We start from the raw sequence: 21,070 nt of genomic DNA on the forward strand, positions 1-21,070 counted from the left end.
TTTATGCACGCAGTTCTGAGTACAAACTCAGGCATATGTGTTGAGGGCTATAAAGCACTGAGGTCCTTCACCCAGCTTTTCCGACAACGATTCATTCAGTATGTGTTTAAAAATTTGGCTTCATACCTCAGTGGACACTACCCAATAAAAACCGCAAACGTTACATTCCGGTACCCTTTCCAACTGGGAAGATTTTCTAAATTGGATGCCTTTTGACGTTAGAATTAGAACCTGGATCGGGAAAAGTTTAATCGTATTCCATAGGCATCTACAGTAGCTATTTCGGATTCAAGAACGAACTACACTACACCGAACGGCGACAGCTGGATTTACAGTGATGGCTAATTACTAGCTAGCATTCACCTAATTAGACGTTGTCTGAACTTAAAGTCCCTGGATATCATTCGTATTTTGTTTAATATTTGAATAGGAATTGAAGACGGATCTCTGTAGCCACACAATTCGCGACTGTCTACCGGGTTGTGTTACAGCCTCACCATTCCCGAGCTTGTGACATCTGGGATAGTGGATCGGGACGTTGCTTTAAGGGGTACGGGGATCGGAACTGTGTCGGTTTCCATACCCGGACTGCTGGAGGACAGCATGGCTGCGGGAAAAGGAACTGGGAAGCCTTCGCTACTGCAGAACGAGCGTGTACGACTCATATTTTGTTTCCTCGGAGTCTTCGTTTGTTATTTTTACTATGGCATATTACAGGAGACAATGTAAGTACACAGTAGTTTGATGGTGTGTTCTGAACCACAGTGTTGCTTACTGTATATGTTGACAAAAGCTTAGTTGTTGGTTGCTCTTTGGTGTTTCAGCCTGGCTATCTGTATCGATAAAAGCACTTCGTGACAACTGCTGATGTAAAAAGGAGTTTATAAAATAAATGTGATTGATTTAATTTTGATTACAGGTTTATGACTATTGAGACAAATCTACAGACTTAAAATTTTTGTTTTTAAAGAACTATCCCCATGGTATGGAGCTACAGTACCAGACAAAAGTTTGGACACACCTACTCATTAAAGAGTATTGTTTTCTTCTTACTGTTTTCTACATTGTAGAATAATTGTAAAGACATTAAAGTATGTAATAATAAATGGAATTATGTAGTAACCAAAAGTTTTAAACAAATCTTTTATAGTTCTTCAAAGTAGCCACCATTTGCATTGACAGCTTTGCACACTTTTGACATTCTCTTAACTGGTTTCATGAGGTAATCACCTGGAATGAGTACCCACATATGCTGAGCACTTTCTTCACTCTGCAGACCAATTAATCCTAAACCATCTAAAATGGGTTGAGGTTGGGTGATTGTGGAGGCCCGGTCATCTGATACAGCACCATCACTCCCCTTGGTCATATAGCTATTACACAGCCTGTGTGTTTTGGGTCATTTTCCAGTTGAAAAAGAAATAATAGTCCAAACCACAAACCAGATAGGATGGCGTATCACTGCAGAATGCTGTGGTAGCCATGCTGGTTGAGTGACCCTTGATTCCTAAATAAATCACCCTGTCACGAGCGAAGTGCCCCCCTTAAGATCGCACATCCTCCTCCATGCTTCATGGTTGGAAGCACACATCCAGAGAGAATCCATTCTCCCACTGTGCGTCTCACAGAGACACAGGGGTTGGAACTAAAAAGTCTAACATTTGGACTCATCAGACCAGATGACAGATGTCTGATGTCCAATTCTGATTGCCCGAGCAAGTCTGTTCTTATTGACGTCGTTCAGTACTGGTTTCTTGGCGGCAATTTGACCATAAAGGCCTGATTGACGCAGTCTCCTCTGTGCAGTTGATGTTGAAATGACTTTTACTTAACCTCGGTGATGCATTTATTTGGGCTGCTATCTAAGGTGCAATTAGCAGCCGATTTCTATGACTGGTAACTAAGGAATTAATTCTCTGCAGCAGAGGTAACTCTGGGAGTTCCTTTCCTGTAGCATGAGAGCCAGTTTCATCATAGAGCTTGGTGGTTTTTGCAAATGCACTTGAACAAACTTTCAAAGTTCTTAAAATTGGCCAAAAGTACTGACCTTCATGTCTTAAAGTAATGATGGACATTTCTTTTCGCTTATTTTAGGTGTTCTTGCTGTAATATGGATTACTACAGTGCAGATTTAATGATTGTCTTCTGTAAACCTCCCACAGTGCCACCCTCTGTATACCCGTTCTAATGCATTAAGAAGGAAATAAATTCCACAAATTAACTTTTAATAAAAGCACTCATGTTAATTGAAATACATTCCAGGTGAATAGCTCATGAAGACAGTTCATAGAATGCGAAGAGAAGGCAAAGCTGTCATCAAAGCAAAGGGTGGCTACTTTGAAAAATCTACAATATGAAATGTACCTTTGTCTGTTAAACACTTTTTTGGTTACTTATTTCATAGTTTTTATATCTTTCCTATTCATTTTACAATATGGAAAATAGTAACAATAAAAAATACCCTTGAATTTGTATTAGTAGTAGAAGTATTATTAGTAGTAGGTGTGTCTAAATGTTTGTCACTAGAGGAATATGAACCATATCTTATTTCCAGCCATTGTTGGGATCTGTTGTGAACAATGGCAGACTAGGTCTTCTACTAGGTCAAACTTTGTTCCCATACAGCATTATGTTTTCATTGGCCATTGTATTAGGAACATCAGCCTATTCACAACCATAGATTACTCCTACAGACAGTGAGTCTGGCTATATCTGGTATGCCTCAAGGCATTTAGGTACTGTTTGATCGAAAATTAGAATGGGCAAAACAAGTGACACTAACGGGTATGATTGTCTGTGTCAGGTGCCGGTTTCAGTCCCTTCTGGGCTTTTCACATGCAAGTGTCTAGGAAGTATAGAGAATGGTGTGAAAATAACCTCAAGGAAAGTCCTTGTCACACATGGGCCATTGGGGCTAGCAGGCTACCAAACTAGGTTGCCCTCAGCAAAAAAACTGGATCACCATCACTGGACAATTTCGAAGTATAAAACTGTTCTCGGTCTGATGAAGCCCTGTTTAGTTTACGTGAGGGGCCACCACAAGTAATAGAGCATCTTTGGGATGAGAGCCAACTGGCTCTTTGCAGCAGGAATGTAAAACCATCCCATATTGAACCACTGTGTGAGGCCATCAAGTCAGCGTGGGGCAACACGCCTTTGGGACATTTCCTGCACCTTCTGGAATCCATACCTGGAATCATTCAGGCTGTTCTGGAGGCAGTGAGGCCCAACCACAAAGTGTATAATCCAATCTAAATGATGAAGAAACCACAGACTGGGTCACACCTGGGCCTGTATTCACAAAACATTTCATCTTACCGCTAAGAGGCTTCCCAAACAGCTGTAAAAGTTCCTTGCTAAGAGTTTCTTCTTAAAGCCTATTCACAAAGATGCTAAGACCAACTTTTACTAGCGAAAGGGGAGAAGTCTTAAGCTCAGGGAAAGGGTGGGGTTGACTCTGTTGCTATGGATGACGTCGTGTTCCACAAACACGCTTGCTTACTATGCCCACAGTGATTGGCTGATAGGGGAGGAGTCTCCGTCAGTAAATTCATCATAGCAATACTGTAGAAGGATGTGTCTTGTTGCCATTTTGAAATAAAGATATTAAAATAAAAATGTAGGTTAGGTCTCACTGTTTAAACATGAAACCAATGATATACTGACTAGTCAAGTGTATTTAAATCTTATTTTCAGCCTCTTACATGTGATCCGTCCAACACTGTACGCCTCTTTAGTTCCATCTGTGAGTTCTCCCCAAAAAACATAATAGCCTTTGAACTATAAATAAACTATTCCGGAAACCAATATAATCTACTCAGGAGAATTTATTACAACCTCTAGGTGATACAACAGTTGTTACACATAAGGTGTTCAGCAAAGTATGACAACAGTGCACAACCTCAGTGCAAGACAAAAGTGTATGACAACCAAATACAGTTTAGGGATCCTTTTGTAAGGAAACATGAACCAACTCCAAGTTCACTCCCCCGACTTCACCACTGACCATGGGTTTGTCTGTTCTTCACCTATCTGACCCAACTAATTCAGCTCCTCCATACCGCCCTAACCTCCACCCTGTGTGTCTGATCACATGCCCCCACTGAACTGTCAGTACAACGCTATGCTTCTGTAGGGTCTGCATACAGGTTCCAAAGTCATGCCTTAATCAACCTATGCCGAGCCATGAGTAGGTCACTCAGGTTGTCAGGAAGCATAGATTGAAATGTATCCCTAGTTGATAATAATGGCTACACAATGCTAGTCTTGTCCGATGAATCATCAAGATGCATCCTCTTCACAGAATGTGCTTATAACAAAACTGTTATGTATCTGGTTTATTCATGCCTCGATGAGTATATTCTAAGTAATGAGTTTCACCAATATACTAATATAAGTGTAAGATTAGGCTACATGTGATATGAAAAATAACAAAAACAGTCATGAGATAATTGCTAAATCTTCCACACGTCTGGCAGCTCGTAAAAAAATGTGTGTTAATTTTATGATGGTAGGAACTACAGCAGGTGGTCCAGCGATGGCAATGAAGTCAGCTTTGTTTCTTTGTAGTTGGCGAACATCGAGAGTAAACCTTATGAACTGTCGGACGATGTAAGGTCTTTTGAGGGCATTTATTGCTTGATGCAATATTCTTCTGACAGATTACGGTGATGTACCTAGTTCGTTTACGCTGCGTAGCTGCATTTTCCCTGTGACCAAGTAGCACAGAGTTGTCACAACATTGATCTCCGGTGATATTGGGTTGTTTCCGTTTGTTGGTGAAGTGACTGCATCCCTGACTACCTCTACTCTGATCATAATACCCTCGTGATTACGGCGACATCTTGTTGAAAACTCAGTATCAATACGTTTCTAAAACGTCAACCTGATTACGAGGCAGATTGCTGGCAGCAGCCCTTTTAGGATTGTTTGTGACTTGGTCTTAGTGACTTAGGAGTCCTCTTGACAACTCCTAACTTTCCACAGATTTAGGAGCTGGTTTTAGCACTAAAACATTTTGTGAAATACTCTTAGACCCGAAAATGTAGGAGTCCTAAAATTAGGACTGACTAAATCGGCAAATTGGGGAGCTGCTTTTAGCCTTAGGATGTTTTGTGAAATTGGCCCCTGACCAGTAAGTGGTACATATTAACTGTGGATTCAAAAGTGGTTGGACCAATGAACTCCCATAATGCTCTTTGTCTGATTTACCCAGCACCCGAGGACAGTATGGCGAGGGGGAGAAGACGGAAAAGTTTGTTTATGCCACAACGCTGGTGTTTGTCCAATGCATCATCAATGCTGTGTTCGCCAAGTTCTGTGAGTAAACCCTACATAGTCACAAGTCAGCACCCCCCCTGGATTTTTCAGTGGTCTTCAGTTATTTTGTATTCATGTGTTTATAAATAACTCCCCCCCCCCCCCCCCCGTTTGTCTGAACCTCCTCCCCATCAGTGATTCAGTTTTTCGAGGGCTCCAGACCGGACCACACCAAGAGCTGGCTTTATGGCGTGTGTTCCCTGTCTTACCTTGGCGCCATGGTATCCAGTAACTCTGCTTTACAGTATGTCAACTACCCCACGCAGGTGAGCCTGGTCCTCAGACAGCCTCTCACCATAGTCGTCGCCCACCGCCTCATTTCTTCTGGGATATATTATTATTCTGATATCCTAACCAATTTTCTATTGTTCTCACAGGTGTTGGGGAAATCTTGTAAGCCCATTCCAGGTAGGTGTTATAAGGATATTATTGTTAATCCCAACCTCACCCTAAATAATAAATAAACAACACCCACAAGATATTTCCTTGGGCTTGAGTTACCAGTGCAGAGTGTGTTTCCACATTGTCCTGCAGGGCCTTTTACTGTAGCAGTGTGTCATGTTTCAGTGTCAGCCAGACTCCTTTCTAAACTCAGTGACCCTGTCCATTGAACAGGCATCCAACAGTATTTGCATGCAACTGTGAGTCTTAGCCTTTTTTTTTGAAGTAGGCCAACACTCTCGGGTTCGTGTTTTCTGTAGAGTAACCCAGCCCTGTCTTCCTGTACAGTCCGTTATCTTACATATGCATGATTATGACCTCTCCGGAGATGTGTGTTTTATGTGCACATTGACAAACTAACGCAGATATTTACACTGCAGATATACGGCCCTGACATTGCGTTGCCCTTGGTTCCACAGTGATGATCCTGGGTGTGTTTGTACTAAGGAAGAAATACCCGCTGGCCAAGTACCTGTGTGTGCTGTTGATCGTCAGTGGAGTGGCCCTGTTCCTCTACAAACCCAACAAGAATGTCACCTCCCCAGAATCTGCTTTTGGCTTTGGGGAGGTCCTGCTTGTGAGTGTGTCTGTCTTCACGCTGCCTTTATGCCTGTTATTATCTCGGTCATCTCAATTGTGTGTCTGTCGTTATCTCTCGTCTCTTCTGTATGTCTGTTATCTCGGCCATCTCTTCTGTGTGCCTGTTGTTATCTCTGTCGTCTTGTCTGTGTGTCTGTTGTCATCCCTCTTGTCTCTTCTGTGTGTCTGTTGACATGGTCATCTCTTCTGTGTGCCTATTCTTGAGTTTTTGGCTCTAGAAAGAGAGCTTAAAGTGTAGCCTGATCAGAAACGATACCAACCAAACCGCTACCTACTAGGTTGATCTTATCATGTTGACCTTATCATGCCTAAGTGTATAAAACACTAGCCGTTGCTTGCTGTTTGGCAGGAAATCTTATTGTCATCAGTAAGTCATTTAACTTATTCAAACCCTTGAATGTCAAATGTAACCCAACGTGGTTTCGCTTTGACTACTATACAGGCTCTTTGTTTGGCTTTGTGATTTTTTTTCTAAGTAATTACTTGTTTGTATGATGTTCTTTCTTTTTTATTTGCTGCTGGGATCTTAGAAATAGAATAAAGATTGTCAGTAAAACCACTTCATGAATTGACTAAAACACTTCATATATTTGCTGTGCCATGGGACTACAATTTAAATTGTTACATACTGCAGGAACTACAATTTAGGTCATAGGCTTGACAATGTAATATAATTAGCAACGCAATAAAGTGCTTTCTAAATTACAAGAACCAGACGTTCCCGAAAACTCTGGGTCTCCCTCGTCTGTATGAGAGAATCGGGATGTCTCCGGTCTGCGTGTCTGCCTTGTCTGTAACATGGTCTGTTTCTCTGTGTGTGTCCCTGCCTCTGTGGGGTTGGAATGTGACCCTCTCTACCTGTATCCTAGCTGCTGTCTCTGACCATGGACGGCCTGACCGGCGTGGCCCAAGACCACATGAGAGCTCGGTTCCAGACCAGTGCCAACCACATGATGCTTAACATCAATATGTGGTCCACTCTTGTGCTGGGACTAGGTGAGTCTCTGAGGTATTTTCTGTCTGATCTCTCTGCCCTGTGGTTTGGGAGTCAGGCTTGTAATTGCAAGGTTCCCGGGTTGAATCCTGACTGGGCCAGTTGTCTTGTGTCCCTGGGCAAGGCACTTTACCCTACGTTTCTCTTAGGGAAAACGTCCCTGTACATTTGGGTAAAAGTGTGTGCTCAATGACGAACGTAATTGTAAAATGTATTGCTAGCTGCTGGTTGCTCGCGGCCTATGTGTGGGTAGCTCAACTCTCAAAACAACTCTGTACGTGCAAACTGTCATTAACAAATCAAGGATCGGATACTGGAGTGTGGAAGATGGAAAATTTTCACATTTTATTTAGGAAAGAACTCTTTAGTCGTTGGTGTAACTGTTGATTCCCAGCAATAACAGATACTGCAGGCTCCCAGCTACCTAATCAACACAACACTGACATTACCCCACTTGTGTTGGCATCGTAATATATCTAGCAATTCTTTTTCAGCGTGTTGCCACCCTGTCTGTCTCTGGGGTGCGCGTTTGATCGCTTCACGTGTAACCTGTTTCTAATGAAATTATAATAATGTATTCTGTTATGACGTCTGATGTGGTTTAATAATATGGACACGATAAATACAATTTAATTTCTGGTTTTTGTAAATAATTGGGAAACCAGGACATTATTACAGAGTGAACTATTATGTAAAATATGTAACAGATTTCATAGGCACCCCTTATTTGATTCAGATATATTGACAGAAAACATAGTACAGTACTCTCTTCTACATTAAGGACTTTGAAAAATTAGCAAGACAGAGAATGAATGGCGAAACATTTATAAATAAAGTGTAGCTCCCAACAGGTGAATGTTTTTAGTGCCTCTCATGTCCGATGAGGTAGGATACCCCTGCCTTTTCTCAATCTTGGCCAGCTCTTTCTCTTTCATAATTATTTATATTATACAATCTCCTTATTTTTCCCCTAAGTTGAACATTTCCTCAATCTAATGCTTTTTTTTAGATGCTGTTTTATGAAACACACTGGGTTTTTCCATCTTCATCAAACTGCTGTTATTGCTCTGTGCCAGTAGAGGGAGCACAAAACCCACTGTTGATTCGGATTCTGTCACTCAGGCATTGAACTTGGTCGACTTCATTGAAAACTGTAACTACAAAGTAGTTAGCTGCACCTGTTCCTGTATGCATTTCTTCAATCCTACCATGTAGTGGAAGAATAGGCATCCTATATCATGAGATTTGAATTAATCATCAAGCGGTTGTTACAAGCAAGGTAAACAAAAGCACTGTATGCTGAGTGCGTTTCTCTCTTTCAGTGGTGTTGTGGACAGGAGAGGTATGGGATTTCCTGAGCTTCACAGACCGTCACCCTAGCATCTTTTGGAACATCCTTCTGTTTGGAATCACCAGCGCTTTAGGCCAGGTGGGTTTGATAAAGTGTTTTTAAAAAGATGTCTATTTCATGCCATGCCTGCAGATCACATTAGACATTTGAATGGGTTCATGTGCATGTGTTTCTTATGGATAAATGCCAGTATGGGTTTTCCTGGGGGGTAGTTGGTCTTTCATTTCACTACACTGGTCTTCAGGTGTTACAGAAGTTGTTTTATTTTGTTCATTTCTGAGAAAAAGTTATTAATTCGTCATTCTCTTTTAGACCTTCATCTTCATGACTGTGGTGTACTTTGGCCCTCTCACCTGCTCCATTGTGACCACCACGCGAAAGTTCTTCACCATCCTGGGCTCTGTCATTCTTTTCGGCAACGTCATCAGCACCATACAGTGGGTCGGCACCATTCTGGTCTTCCTTGGTGAGTAGCAACACTAAGTCTTAATACCTCAAACAGACTTGGCCACAATTCCCCAGCCTGTCTCACTCACTTTTGCCAAGCTGCTTATGTGAATGTTCCATTAGAGCTTAGAGGCCTATACTAGTAGTGTTTGATGAGATGTCAGACTGTTAGACACCACTGGTTTGTTAACTGGATTATGTGCTTCCCTTAAAGGTCTTGGGTTCGATGCCAAATTTGGTAAGACACCAAAGAAGACAACACACTAAGCAACCTGGAATATATGTTATGGCAAAACTGCCGAACAGTAAGTCCAATGGACAGTACCATAGCCAGTATCTCTGATTCTTAGCACATCCTGTCTAGGCAGTACGCCTGTCTATGCCTAGTCATTGTTAGTTAACATTCTTTATATTATTTTTACTTCAATTTGAAAGGACTCCCTATGTTTTTAAACATCCCAGTTCTCCTGTACTTGGAAACACTCTGTGAACTTATTAAGACAGACAAGCACCATCTAGAGCACTTCCACATGAAGACTTAATGGGAAGAAATGAGAGGGGCAGGAAGAGGATAGATGACGTGTCAAATCTATGGTGGTGGTGGAGGCTGCTCCTCTTTCTGGGCTACATCTGTGCCACACCGGCCATGAACTCATTACCAAGAAATGCCTGGGTTTTATGGTTTTTTTTGTTACAGAATTGCAGAAAAAACTGCCCAATAAACAAGTCTATTGTGTTGTCAGTGGAAGTGTACCATGTAAAGATCTATTATCAGATCTCAAGTTGAGACACGCACAAGATTTTGAAAGTATACATGTTTACACGTCCATGTCATTTTGTCATGAGTCATGATGTTGGTCTACAAGTTCATACATATCCTGGAAGACAACTAGCCTGCGTTCTTATCGAATAAACACACTGGACATGAACCATGTTATAATACTGTATTTGGTCCAGTCTGACAGGTAAATTGAAGTTTTTTGAAAAGTGTGTATACCATGAACCACATGATAAAAGGGAACCCATAATTGTATCAGACTAGCTACATATTTATTAATTCACTCTTAACTAAATGTTTTGCCATACTGGATGAAAATCTGCTAATGTACAGTTCTTGTTCCACAAATTAAAACCCAATGAAATGAAATTGAATGAAACAGTTTGGCTTGTGTTATTGAGTGTGATCGTTTTAAACATATCTACGCTTGCAGGATTCTGACACCGGGCTGAAAATGAGACATCTTCATTGTTAATGTTCTGTATCAATGTGTGTGGCATGTACAGCATCTCACCGAAGTGAGCACACCCCTCACATTTTTGTAAATATTTGATTATATCTTTTCATGTGACAACACTGAAGAAATGACACTTTGTAAAGGAGTGAGTGTACAGCTTGTATAACAGTGTATATCTGCTTTCCCCTCAAAATTACACAACACACAGCCATTAATGTCTAAACTGCTCAGTTTTGCAAGAATGTGAGGGGTGTGCTCACTTTTGTGAGATACAGTAATTCCATTTATCTACTGATGTTTTTTTGGGGGGTTGTTTCCATATATAGTCCATTTAATTGGGTCAGTTTGGAACTTTTCCACAAGTACAGGCTAAACTGAAGCTTTTAGAGGTGGGCAATTACCTGTTTTCTGGAGAATTGTTTTTGGGGAAAAACAAATATTGGTAGGTGTTGGATTGTTAGACTAATTATCACGTTGAGCTGGCCGAGCACAGACCACTAGGCAAGCTATCCCGTGGTCCTGCTGATTCAATACTTTGTGTGAGAATGCTGTGCTCTGGTGTGCTGTCATCCTTCAAATAAACAAGGCCACTGTAATAGTAGGCTGTGAACAGTACTATACTCTTTTATATTAGGTTGGCTGCATTTGGAATTGACTACACCTGAAGCTGAAATTGAATTAAAATAATTATTTTATTCACACAAATTCAATTCAAATTTTAATTTAATGATGTGAAATGTTTTCCTTGTCTTGCCATATAAAATCTTAGCTTTCTATACTTCAGTGTTTCATCTAATAACTTAAAATTGTTTTGGTGAAATGTAAAATGTTTCGACGATGATAATGGTAACGACACGTGAAAATTGAACATTATTTTAAATTTTAAATTTACTTCAATTTCATGAATAATTTAAATCGCAATACACAATTCAAAAATGTATCCTACTTTTTCAGCCTGTGCAAATATGCAAACAAATGAAGATAAATACAAGAAAATTATGATACATTTTGACCAATTTTGCTTACAGGACAATTCTACTATCTCTCATAATGTTATTTATTTCAACTATTTTGGAAGCAGCCTACTGTACATATTTACCAACCATTTCCCCACTAGAAAAAAAATAATATATGACTGTACCAAACATAGCCACACTAAGATTTGTTTATTTTATTTTATTTTGGCTTCAATGGATTGATTCCTAACTACCTCCTCTACTCCTGTTGCAGGACAGTCCATAGTATCCCACTCTGACCTTGTCTTCTACTTGTTGAGAAGGGAAGGAATCATAGCAGGGTCATTCCTTCTATGCTGTGCCATTTCAGTCGTCAAGAAAATATAGTTTGTTATATATTGGAAAATAGTGGGAAATGTTTTATATATGACATAGGTGTCTTTTGCCTTAAACATACAAAAGAAAAATTATATTATAAGATTATATGCATTTTTAATACTTCTCGTCTAGATGATCTTCCCATGTAACAAAATGTATTATCAACTTATACAGGAAACATGATACATAATAATTTTTTTAATTAAGCCTTCATGTTCTGCAGTTCCTAAACTCTATTTATCAAGCATGTTTTCCCACTGAACATTGTTTTTTTTCCCACTGAACAATTTTTAAAAATATTTAATACTTTGTGTGTCCCTGAAATAACTTTCTACAGGGATATCACATTCTCCAGAGTGGCTCCCACCATTAGTTAGGCGGCACAGGTCTATTTGTTCCCGCACCAGCAGGCACAGGAACAGTTTCTTCCCATCTACTGTAACCCTGCTGAACTCTGTGACCCAGAGAACTCTGTGAACTCTGTGACCCATCACTAACCATACCCACCTGCCCACCGCTTAGTACTGCCTATCAGAGTCCTTGTTGCACTACTCCCTTGTACTACTGGTCTCTGACACTGCCTTGCAAAGTCTGATAAGAAAGTTTTCAGCTGTTACATGTATGTCTACCTCGGGAACCTCATTGCTGCTGTCCCTGCATTTCAGTTGCACGTACCACTATGCACCTTCAATTTGCCTGCACTGCACATTTAGGATTGCCATTGTACTTGCATTTTTCAGTTGCTACATATACTTGTCTACCCCGAGAACCTCATTGCTGCTATCCCTGCATTTCAGTTGCACATACTACCTTCCACCTTACTCGATAGCACGGTCAGAATTGCCATTTGTACTTGCATTTGCCACAGTTGGACATTTTCACTTAGGGGTGTACTCACAGCGGTTTAGACAATAATGGCTGTGTGTTGTGTTATTTTGAGGGGACAGCAAATTTACACTGTTATACAAGCTGTACACTCACTACTTTACATTGTAGCAAAGTGTAATTTCTTCAGAGTTGTCACTTGAAAAGATATAATCAAATATTAGCAAAAATGTGAGGGGTGTTCTCACTTTTGTGAGATTCTGTACATATGCTTAATACTTGTAAACTTCCTGCCCTCTTCTATTGGCACTTCTGATTAGATGCTAACTGCATTTTGTTGTACTGTACTTGTACTGTTCAAAAACAATAAAGTTTAATCTAATCTTATTTGGTTTAGCCTATTTAGAATGTTTCATGAAAAAAACATCCACCCTGATCGGCTAAATCCTAAATAATATTGATTATCTTCGTATTTCTAAAATATGTTTGATAGAGGTCTTCAAATCCTGGTCATAAAGTCTTCATCATTGTTCTTGCAATGGCTAAATTAGCTATTACTAACTCTACATTCCTACCCTTTCAGGAATATGCACTCTCTGCAAAAAGGCCCCAGGGTGGAACAGGGTGGAAATGATATTACAAAATGTTTTAAAGAAATTGCTGATGTCAGTATGTATTACTATTTACATAATATAATGATGTTTCATGTATATTTAGACAACTTAAGTTGCATACAATTTTTATTTTTTAAGTGCATGCATCTTTTTGAATGAACTTGCAGAGACTGAATGGTTCAACTAAACATTTACAAATTATTCAACCTATTTACTGAAATTGGAGACAAATAAAGGGCTGGTTCTGATTAATTATAGTTTAACAATTATTTGAAGATTTCTTTTTGGGACATTTGTTATCTTTGAAAATGTAAATCTACGAACTCACACTTTGTTAACTGTTTCAGATCTGTATGTTGTTTGTGTATGTTGAAAATATCTCATAATCTCAAACTATTTATTAGGATTTAATTGTCTGTTAGACAAAAAACAATTTTTGACAGTCTAAAATTATTTAAAAAATTAAATGTTTTTTTGTGCAAAGAAGTTGGGGGTCGAAATGACACCTCAGAGTAGGAATGATCCAGGAGTGAGGAAACTAGGAATTAGGAAAACTCAAACGCCTATGAAACAGAGAGACCCTCATCAGGCCGACGGTGATACGGTTTTGCTGGACATTTGGGAGAATAAACCTTCACAACAGACAGAATGTTGAGCACAGTTAGTAGGCAACTTAAAAGCCATCCAGCTGTAAGTAAAATGACATGTGGAAGTTTGCAAAATGTTCCTTGTTTTTAGACGACGTGGTGCATTCACTGTAGCTATTGTGTGCTATAATGGCGTCACCAAGCTAACGTGTCCTGAATGACTCTATACAAAACAAGGTCAACTCATTAGTTAACGTTAACCAACTTTGAGATTTTGAATATACTCGTTATCCCAAAAAACATATGGTTTTTGGATTTGTAACGTTTTTTAAGTACAACAGTGCTACATTGTGTGTTGATTGGTAGGTGATGGTATTTGATTGGTGTGCGGTTACGTAACGACGCATTAGCTCGCTAGCTAACTAAGGTACCTAGCTTATAACGGTCCTATTAAGGTAGTTAGCGTACATGAATGTGGGCTGCTTAAGTTAACGATGAGACATTTCATGTTATCATTTAAACGTTTATGTCCAGTTAATGACTGAAGTAAACGAGGGCATGATCATATTTAGCTTCAGTAGCTAACGTAAGCTGGTAGAACAACTGTTCAAAAAGGCCCCAGCCTTAGGTTTTCAAGGACGAGCCGTAATCGTAGACACGTTCCATTACTGTAGTGTACCAGTGCCACATGAATTGGTCATTTTATTAAACATTAAGTGTTTACAAGGTTAACTACTGTAGCTAGCACTAGTTTGTGCAATTGCGAACAAGCTAGTACTGGCGAAGAGTTTGATATGGTGATATTGTATTTGCTTGCTTTCCTAATATTTCTGCCTCCTATTTCTTAATTCCTCCCCCTGACCCTTTGATTTTAATTTCAGTTGGTCCCCCTCTTCATCTTCATCGGTGGTGGGATGTGCATGTCTGGGGCGTACCTCGTTCGCCTGGCAATGGGACCCCATGTCAGGTAAAGGCTTTTTACAACAGTGGCTGATAATGCAGTCCAAATTGAAACTGGCTGTAATGGAAACCGCATGGTAACTGATTTGACCTTGAGTGTTTTAAAACTTAAAAAAAAAAAAAAAAAAATATATATATATATATATATATATATATATATATAAGTCACTTCAGCCATAGTCATCAGTTCGATGCCAACGCTAATTTGTGTTCAGGATAAGTATGCACAGTTGCTAGTTTATTAGGTACATGTCTGCTTTCCAAAAATGTGTATTCCGCCTGTGTCACGGATGGGCTTTTGAGGTATACAACTATACCAGTATTTGACGTTAGCAGCATGGGTCCGCGGATGCATCCTGTCTGGTGTCAGCTGAACAGATGGGTGGTGTGTGGGACATGTTTTACGGGCATGCTCTATGCCTCTCGATACCAACTGAGCAATATTCAAATGCTGTTAATCTGTGCCCCAAAGAATTCAGGTTGTCCTGGAGGTGAGGGGTGTCTGATCTGATACTCGGTGTACATTATAAACTTGCCACTAAGTGTATATTGCAGTAATATAAAAAAAAAAAGTATTCAGTTTAATATGTATCTTCTATGTTTCTATAGCTGGAATCGCAATGGCAACCCTGAGCCCTGGAATAAGACAGCGCCCACACAACAGCACAAGGTTAGCCACTTCATTACAGTGTGGTCCATCATTATCTATAAATGACAGTAGCTAGTCATTATCCCCTTGGAATTGGTCCTTATGTATAGGGGTACATTTAAGTGTTTCTTAAAAGTACAAAAGAGAAAAGGATTACTTTTCCACACCATGTTAAAATTTGATAGGGAAGAGTTTGGAGAGGTGGGGGAGAATGATTAACCCAAATGTATGGACACAAGTTCACTTCACCCAAGATTGATTCCAACATTGCTGTTGGTTCTGTGTGCGTTTTACATTTACTTACATTTGCTGCGTTTTTTAAATGGTGAAATAGAACACTGGATGCACTGCATAACCAAAGTGCAACATAAGACAAAAGATGACAATTAGCATCTGGTATTTCCGAGTTGACATAACTTCCCCTGTAACTGTAGGGGGGGCTCTTTACATTCGAACATGAACCATAATAATCCATCTTAAAATATGTTTCAAAATGAATAACTAGCTGCGCTGTGTTGAATGCCTCTTAAATGAATCTAACTGTGCTGAAAAAAACACCACAGCTATTTTTAAACAAGAGCCTTTGTGCATGCCGTAAAGAAAATGATGATGATAATTGTTGGCGCTTTTCCAACTATTTTTGTGAGCCGAACTCGAGGAGGAACAGCTTATTCTAAAATGGTGTGTGGTGGTATAGATAAACCAACATTCTAGAATCCTCCAGCTTCATTCAAATGTCTAGTTAGGCAGCATTCTGTCATTTCAGTGGACTACAATGGTGCTGGGCTGAGGTGTTGAAAACATTAGCTGTGTGTTGCCACTGCTTGATGAAAGTAGCCTACGTTGCAGCTAACACCTCAAACATGTTGATACATCCACTCCGACATCACCCCAGTATCAATACCCCCGGAGGAACATGGAAATGCAAAGAAACAGCTCGACATCTATGCCAACACTGAGGTAAAGTTGGTTTTATATTCAGAGATTCAACAGACATTTGAAGCAAACATTTCAACGTTAAAAACGAATTGCATTCCTCACTGATAACTATGACTGACTTATCAAAATATTCTATATTAAGTTGGATAACTTTCACAAGCTTTTATTTGATCAAACAATCAAACAGATTTAATGCACATTCTCACATTGTTTTGTAGAAACTTCATTTCAAGTTCAAAATATTCTCCAGTAGGCTGGACATCTTTTACAACATTTTAAATTGATCAAAAAAGTACACTTAGATTTTAAACACATTTTATAACTTTGAAAAATAGTTTAATCGCAATAACTCTCATCAATAACTCTCATCATTTTAAATCTCATCATAGAAACTTATTTCCAAGCTTAAAATATTCTACCGTAGGGTGGACAACTTTTACAACCTTTCATTTGAGTCAAAAATCACAAATTTAATCACAATTTTAATACTTAAAAAAAAAATTATACTTAGATTTTCAACACATTTTCAAACGTTGAAAATTACTGTTATATCGCATTAACGTTTTCTAAGATGATCATAGAAATGTATTTTTAAAGGTTGTAAAAGATGTCCAGCCTACTGGATAAAATTCAACTGTTTGCAAAATGTTGCTCATTCTAATTGTGATTTCAGACTCAAGTGAAAGGTTTTAAAAGATGTCCAGCCTAGGGTAGACTATTGTGTATAGGATATTGCGATACAACAGACATTTTCAAAGTTTGAATATGTGTTGAAAATCTAAGTGTACTTTTTTGATTAATTTAAAGGTTTTAAAAGTTGTCCACCCTAGGGTAGAATATTGTGAACTTGGAAAAAAGTCTAATTAACGGTTGTAAAAGTTGTGCAGCCTATTGGGGTATATTTATAACTTGGAATGAAGTTTCTATGATTTTCTTGAAAAAGTTATTGTGATATAATAGCGTTTTTCCATGTCAGAGAATGTGCATTAAATCTATGTTTGATTGTTTGGTCAAATAAAGGCTTGAAAAGTTTTCCAACCTAATATAGAACATTTTGATAAGTCAGTCATAGTTATCAGTGAAAAATGCAATTAGTTTTTAACGTTTAAATGTTTGCTTTGAATGTCTGTTGAATGTCTGAATATAAAACCAACTTTACCTCGGTTATGCCAACATCACCCCAGTATCCATAACCTGGAGGAACATGGAAATGCAAAGAAACCGCTTCACTTTGTCTCCCTAGCAATTTAAAGCTGCCCTTAATTTCAGTCATAATTTGGCTAAAGAAATGATAAGTGTGAGTGTGGCGATGGATATGCGCTCATACTCTGGTTGAGAATATACAGTGGTATGAAAAAGTTTAGGCACCCCTCTGAGGCTACATAATAATTTACTCTGTTGTCACAGAAAATGATCACAGTGGCATGCTGTTCATTTTCTAATAAAAGCTGAGTACTGGGGTATTTTCCAGACAAAGATTTTTAGTGTAGCAGTATTAAGTTCTATGAAATTAAATCAGATCTAAAAAATAGGCTATGCAAGAATGTGGGCACCCTTGTCATTTTGTGGATTTGAATACCTGTAACTACTTAGCACTGATTAATTGGAACACACAATTGGTTTTGTGAGCTCATTAAGCCTTGAACTTCATAGACAAGTGCATCCAATCATGTGAAAAGGTATTTAAGGTGGCCAATTGCAAGTTCTCTTTGACTCTCCTCTGAAGCGTGGCAACATGGGGGCCTCAAAACAACTCTCAAATGACCTGAAAACAAAGATTATTCAACATTATGGTTTTGGGGAAGGCTACAAAAAGCTATCGCAGAGATTTAAGCTGTCAGTGTCCATTGAGGAACATAGTGAGGAAATGGAAGACCACAGGCACAGTCCAGAAGTGGCAGGCCAAGTAAAAAATCGGAGAGGCAAAGGCGAAGGATGGTGAGAATGGTCAAAAACAGCCCACAGACCACCTCCAAAGACCTACAACATCAACTTGCTGCTGATGGAGTCACTGTGCATCGTTCAACAATTCAGCGCACTTTGCACATGGAGACGCTGTAGGGAGAGTGATGCGGAAGAAGCCTTTTCTGCACACACCACAAACAGTCGCTTGAGGTATGCAAACGCACATTTGGACAAGCCAGCTTCATTTTGGAATACGGTGCTGTGAACTGATGAAACAAAGATTGAGTTATTTGGTCATAACAAGGGGCGTTATGCATGGCGGCAAAAGAACACAGCGTTCCAAGAAAAACACTTGTTACCCACAGTAAAACTTGGTGGAGGTTCCATCGTGCTGTGGGGCTGTGTAGCCAGTGCCGGTACTGGGAATCTTGTTAAAGTTGAGGGTTGCATGGATTCCACTCAATATCAACAAATTCTTGAGAATGATGTTGAAGAATCAGTCACAAAGTGGAAGTTACACCGGGGCTGGATATTTCAACAAGACAACAACCCAGAACACTGCTCAAAATCTACCCGGGCATTTATGCAGAGGAACAAGTACAATGTTCTGGAATGGCCATCCCAGTCCCCAGACCTGAATATCATTGAGAATCTGTGGGATGATTTGAAGCAGGCTGTCCATGCTCGGCATCCATCAAACCTAAATGAACTGCAGATGTTTTGTAAGGAGGAATGGTCCAAAATACCTTCATCCAGAATCCAGACACTCATTAGAGGCAATAGGAAGCGTCTAGAGGCTGTTATTTTTGCAAAAGGAGGCTCTACTAAATATTGATGTGATTTTTCAGTTGGGATGCCCAAATTTATGCACCTGTCTAATTTCATTTTGATGAATATTGCATGTTTTCTGTTCATCCAATAAACCTAATTTCACTACTGAAATATTACTGTGTCCATCAGTTAACTGATAGATCAAAATGAAATTGCGGATCCAAACACCCAATTATTTATAAATGAAAATCATGGAAATTGTCAGTTGTGCCCAAACTTTTTCATACGACTGTATGATTTCAGCACCTTCTAAGGTGCTGTAGCCTTGTTATGAATGTCAATACATTTTTGCACTGTACTGCGCTGTCAGGTTGGTGAACTGTGTGAAACCGCAATATGTGGTGTAGCGTGGCAGCCCTACTTATGACTCAATGAAGTCTTCAACAATTAGGTTTACTTTGATATGTTCTTCTCTGAGTTCTGCCTTTGAGGGATTGGAGCATGCCCACTTTCAGTTTGGAACAGCACCCTGCATAATCCCTGCTCTCACACAATTACTGTTTGTGCAATCCAATAACTGCTCATTATAAATCTCAATCTGGGTCAGCTGGGAATTATTTGAAAGCTTGTTGTAATATCAACATTTCTCGCTAAATATGAAAATACAGTCTTACAGTTTTTGGCTTACACGTGGCAATTCAGGGAAATAAGGGCCATGAGCGCATTCCACTGACTTCTCAATAGACAAAACATTATTTGTCATTTTGGAAGTGTACATGACACGAACAGCACATTTATTATAACCCTAAATATTTACATATGCCGTCTTTTCATTTGCAGCATTTTCCAAATGGAAGTTACCCAATTAGCGGTGTGTAGGTGTCTTGCGTGTTTTGCCGACTGTCATTCACTGCTGGAATGCTGTACCTGCTATTCCAATTAAGGCCCTTACTAGTGTACAAGTCTGTTTTTCATGTATGGGTTAAAGGGTAAGGGTTTGGGTAACCATATGGTACCAAGCCACAGTTTTAAACGGAGGATATGTGTTACTTGAACATGTCATGTCATGGAGCTGTAGCCTGATTTAATTTAATTCAGAGTTAAATGAACTGAACAGGATAATCCTGTTAGTTTAGTTACTCATTTAATTAGCTAGTCTACTTGTCAGTCTCTACAACAATGAAATGTGACCGAATTATTCAGTAAGTCCAAGCAGATTTGAACAAATCAGAATATTGACTCCTATTTATCAATATTCAATCTGTTTTAATATTTAATCTTTCCTAATTTCATTCTTAGTTGTATGCTGTTAACATGGACTACAGCAAGCTGAAGAAAGAGGGTCCTGACTTCTAAAGTGTCATCTATTTCTTTGGGCACTGCTGGACCAGAGGCTTGAGAAAAAATGGACTGGCTCAGACTGACTCCCCCTAACTTCAACCCAATGGATGCAGAGGCTAAACCGCACAACAGTTATTTTTCATGTGCCTGATGGCGTCCCATTCAACCCTAGTTCTTTTTCTCATACTTCATGGTGTGTTGCAGCAATAAAGTGGAGTCTTCTCTCCTATGAACAATGAAAGTTTTTTCAGTTTTTCTTTCTAGGTGTTTAAAAGGGCTGCAGGCTGATGTTTTTATCTTGAAATGAGAATTTGTAATTTAGTGTTGTCTTGATATTCAGCTTTAATATGTGCGTAGTCAGGAAGTCAGTCTTTTCTCTATACTGACTCCAGATGACAACAGGTTGTCACCTCATGCCACATTCATCCTTCTGTCTCAGCAGTTATGTACTACATCTAATACTACTGTCGGCTGAGTCCAATCTCTAATCAATATGACTCAACGTATTGACTAGTTGAAGTCAACCCACCCATTCTAGAGTGTGGTACGGCGAGTTTGAAAGCCAGTATGTGGAGACCGCATGTCATTGCAAACTGATGCAAGTGGGGAATGTCATCCGCTCTGAACAGTTCTGTAGAAATAATGAATGGAAACATTGCCTGCCGATGTCTTCTGGCGCTCTCCAGGTCCCACCATACAGTAAGGGGAGGAAGAGAGATGTCCTGCAATTGTTTAACATTCGGTCTCGTAAATGTTAG

The 21,070-nt window shown here is 39.4% G+C and overlaps 2 protein-coding genes across 2 annotated transcripts; both read left to right on the top strand.

Moving 5' to 3' along the window:
* Positions 1 to 72: 72 nt before the first annotated feature.
* On the top strand, positions 73 to 10,304 carry slc35b1 (solute carrier family 35 member B1). Its single transcript, XM_010874187.3, has 9 exons — positions 73 to 725; positions 5,216 to 5,319; positions 5,455 to 5,585; positions 5,697 to 5,727; positions 6,180 to 6,337; positions 7,230 to 7,356; positions 8,677 to 8,783; positions 9,018 to 9,171; positions 9,367 to 10,304. The coding sequence occupies exons 1-9, from the start codon at positions 604 to 606 to the stop codon at positions 9,417 to 9,419; spliced, it is 987 nt and encodes a 328-aa protein (XP_010872489.2). The 5' UTR covers positions 73 to 603; the 3' UTR covers positions 9,420 to 10,304.
* Positions 10,305 to 13,698: 3,394 nt separating this feature from the next.
* On the top strand, positions 13,699 to 20,553 carry ndufa4l (NADH:ubiquinone oxidoreductase subunit A4, like). The gene is made up of 4 exons (XM_010874188.4): positions 13,699 to 13,850; positions 14,629 to 14,714; positions 15,317 to 15,377; positions 20,271 to 20,553. The coding sequence occupies exons 1-4, from the start codon at positions 13,809 to 13,811 to the stop codon at positions 20,325 to 20,327; spliced, it is 246 nt and encodes an 81-aa protein (XP_010872490.1). The 5' UTR covers positions 13,699 to 13,808; the 3' UTR covers positions 20,328 to 20,553.
* The last annotated feature ends 517 nt before the right edge of the window (positions 20,554 to 21,070 follow it).

The sequence above is a fragment of the Esox lucius genome, chromosome 11 (genome assembly GCF_011004845.1).
Source record: "Esox lucius isolate fEsoLuc1 chromosome 11, fEsoLuc1.pri, whole genome shotgun sequence".
Taxonomy (NCBI): Eukaryota; Metazoa; Chordata; class Actinopteri; order Esociformes; family Esocidae; genus Esox; species Esox lucius.

Excerpts from the sequence above, each read along its gene's own strand:
- slc35b1 (XM_010874187.3), top strand. The coding sequence starts at position 604 with ATGGCTGCGGGAAAAGGAACTGGGAAGCCTTCGCTACTGCAGAACGAG. Across the intron at positions 5,586-5,696 it reads ATGTCAACTACCCCACGCAG|GTGTTGGGGAAATCTTGTAA; the intron begins GTGAGCCTGGTC and ends TTGTTCTCACAG. Across the intron at positions 7,357-8,676 it reads CACTCTTGTGCTGGGACTAG|TGGTGTTGTGGACAGGAGAG; the intron begins GTGAGTCTCTGA and ends TCTCTCTTTCAG.
- ndufa4l (XM_010874188.4), top strand. The coding sequence starts at position 13,809 with ATGTTGAGCACAGTTAGTAGGCAACTTAAAAGCCATCCAGCT. Across the intron at positions 13,851-14,628 it reads AACTTAAAAGCCATCCAGCT|TTGGTCCCCCTCTTCATCTT; the intron begins GTAAGTAAAATG and ends TTTTAATTTCAG. Across the intron at positions 14,715-15,316 it reads GCAATGGGACCCCATGTCAG|CTGGAATCGCAATGGCAACC; the intron begins GTAAAGGCTTTT and ends ATGTTTCTATAG.